The sequence below is a fragment of the Penaeus chinensis genome, chromosome 6 (genome assembly GCF_019202785.1).
Source record: "Penaeus chinensis breed Huanghai No. 1 chromosome 6, ASM1920278v2, whole genome shotgun sequence".
NCBI lineage: Eukaryota > Metazoa > Arthropoda > Malacostraca > Decapoda > Penaeidae > Penaeus > Penaeus chinensis.
This window is the reverse complement of record NC_061824.1, coordinates 40,268,792-40,271,291: the sequence shown is the minus strand read 5'-3', so window position 1 is coordinate 40,271,291 and position 2,500 is coordinate 40,268,792. Positions and strand designations below refer to the sequence as shown.

Here is a 2,500-nt window from a genome sequence, read left to right as displayed (position 1 = left end):
CATGCATATAATATACAATTATATACATGCATATACATATACAATATTTACATTATACATATACATATTTATACATGATATACATAACAATATATATTACATGCATATACATATACATATATAATAACATGATTTAAATTATATACTATACAATAATTATTACATGCTATACTATACATTTATATATACAGCATTACTATACATATATTATACATGCATAACTATCATATATATAAATCTGCATATAACAAATATATATAAATACATGCATATGCATATACATATACATATATACATGCATATACATATACATATATACATGCATATACATATACATATATACGTATATAAATACATACACATACATATATACATATATAAATACATATACACATACATATATACATATATAAATACATATACACATACATATATACATATATATATACAGATACATACATATACATACATATTATTATTGTTGTTACTGTATTAGAATTAGAAGTAGAAGTAGAAGTAGAAGTAGTAGTAGTAGTAGTAAAAGTAGTAGTAGTAAAAGTAGTAGTAGTAAAAGTAGTAGTAGTAAAAGTAGTAGTAGTAAAAGTAGTAGAAGTAGAAGTAGTAGTAGTAAAAGTAGTAGTAGTAAAAGTAGTAGTAGTAAAAGTAGTAGTAGTAAAAGTAGTAGAAGTAGAAGTAGTAGTAGTAAAAGTAGTAGTAGTAGTAAAAGTAGTAGTAGTAGTAAAAGTAGTAGTAGTAAAAGTAGTAGTAGTAAAAGTAGTAGTAGTAAAAGTAGTAGTAGTAAAAGTAGTAGAAGTAGAAGTGGTAGTAGTAAAAGTAGTAGTAGTAAAAGTAGTAGAAGTAGAAGTAGAAGTAGAAGTAGAAGTAGTTGTAGTAAAAGTAGTAGTAGTAGTAGTAAAAGCAGTAGTAGTAAAAGCAGTAGTAGTAAAAGCAGTAGTAGTAAAAGCAGTAGTAGTAAAAGCAGTAGTAGTAAAAGCAGTAGTAGTAAAAGCAGTAGTAGTAAAAGTAGTAGTAGTAAAAGTATTAGTAGTAAAAGTATTAGTAGTAAAAGTATTAGTGGTAAAAGTATTAGTGGTAAAAGTAGTAGTGGTAAAAGTAGTAGTGGTAAAAGTAGTAGTGGTAAAAGTAGTAGTGGTAAAAGTAGTAGTGGTAAAAGTAGTAGTGGTAAAAGTAGTAGTGGTAAAAGTAGTAGTGGTAAAAGTAGTAGTGGTAAAAGTAGTAGTGGTAAAAGTAGTAGTGGTAAAAGTAGTAGTGGTAAAAGTAGTAGTGGTAAAAGTAGTAGTGGTAAAAGTAGTATTGGTAAAAGTAGTATTGGTAAAAGTAATAGTGGTAAAATTAGTAGTGGTAAAAGTAGTAGTGGTAAAAGTAGTAGTGGTAAAAGTAGTAGTGGTAAAAGTAGTAGTAGTAAAAAAAGTAGTAGTAGTAAAAAAAGTAGTAGTAGTAAAAGTAGTAGTAGTAGTAAAAAAAGTAGTAGTAGTAAAAGTATTAGTAGTAGTAAAAGAAGAAGAAGAAGTAGTAGTAGTAGTAGTAGTAGTAGTAGTAGTAGTGATGATGATGACGACAATGATGATAATGACGACGATGACAATGATGATGGTGATGGAAATAATAAGGATAACAGTAAAAACACCCAACGACAAAAATTATCAATATCACGAATAATAATGATAATGATAATGATAATGATGATAATAATAATAATAATAATAATAATAATAATAATAATAATATTAATAATAATAATAATAATAATGACGATAATAGTAAACACCAAAACTGAAATATACTTTGCTCCTGATGTTCTTCCTGAGGACAAAATATTGAGATCCACAACACCAAATAGATTAGAAGAGTTACATTTTGATCTACAGAAAACAGACCTTAGAAGCTTTGATCTGTGCCTCAATCTTATCAGCTTCTGCGTGCATGCCCTGTGTCCGGTAGTACTCTATCCACTGTTGGGAATAATCTTGTGCTCCTGTGCCACCTGCTGCTGCTGCTCCTGGGGCTGCTGGCTGTGCACCTCCACCCTAAAGCATCAATAATTCAAGAAGTTAAAAGAAAGTAATTTTTCCAACCTGACATTATTTCTTGGGTTTAACTAATTAACACTGAGTAATGATCTCCCTCCCATAGAAGCAAACCATATTTACAGGAATCCAAAATATAAAGTTCAACTATGTCTTCAACAACCCTGTTAGTGATAATTAGTTCTAGATCATTTATCCCTCTTTTCTATGAAAAAAAATATTATACACTAAACTGAAGCAAAACTTTTATTAACTACTATGAGTTATTGATGCTGAAGGCTAGCTGTAAGCCTTCTGAAAGTAGTATCCATATCCATAAACTTCTTTCCACTTCATTTTCCCTACCTGCTGTGGTGTTGCATTTGAGGCAGGGCCTCCAACTTTCATTCCTTTGGCCTGCTGTTCAATGGCTTCAGCCTCTCTATGCATTCCCATACTTCTGTAGTAATCGG

The 2,500-nt window shown here is 29.3% G+C and overlaps 1 protein-coding gene across 4 annotated transcripts in view; it reads right to left on the bottom strand.

Moving 5' to 3' along the window:
• The window catches only part of LOC125026320 (far upstream element-binding protein 2-like), a gene marked incomplete at its 5' end in the record, with an annotated part of 64,499 nt that overhangs the window by 22,618 nt on the left and 39,381 nt on the right, over window positions 1-2,500 (bottom strand). For all 4 annotated transcript variants that reach the window (XM_047614677.1, XM_047614678.1, XM_047614679.1 and 1 more), the window contains 2 exon segments: window positions 1,899-2,048; window positions 2,394-2,500. The exon segment at window positions 2,394-2,500 is cut by the window's right edge and continues 30 nt beyond it. In XM_047614677.1, coding sequence (XP_047470633.1) covers window positions 1,899-2,048; window positions 2,394-2,500 — 257 coding nt within the window.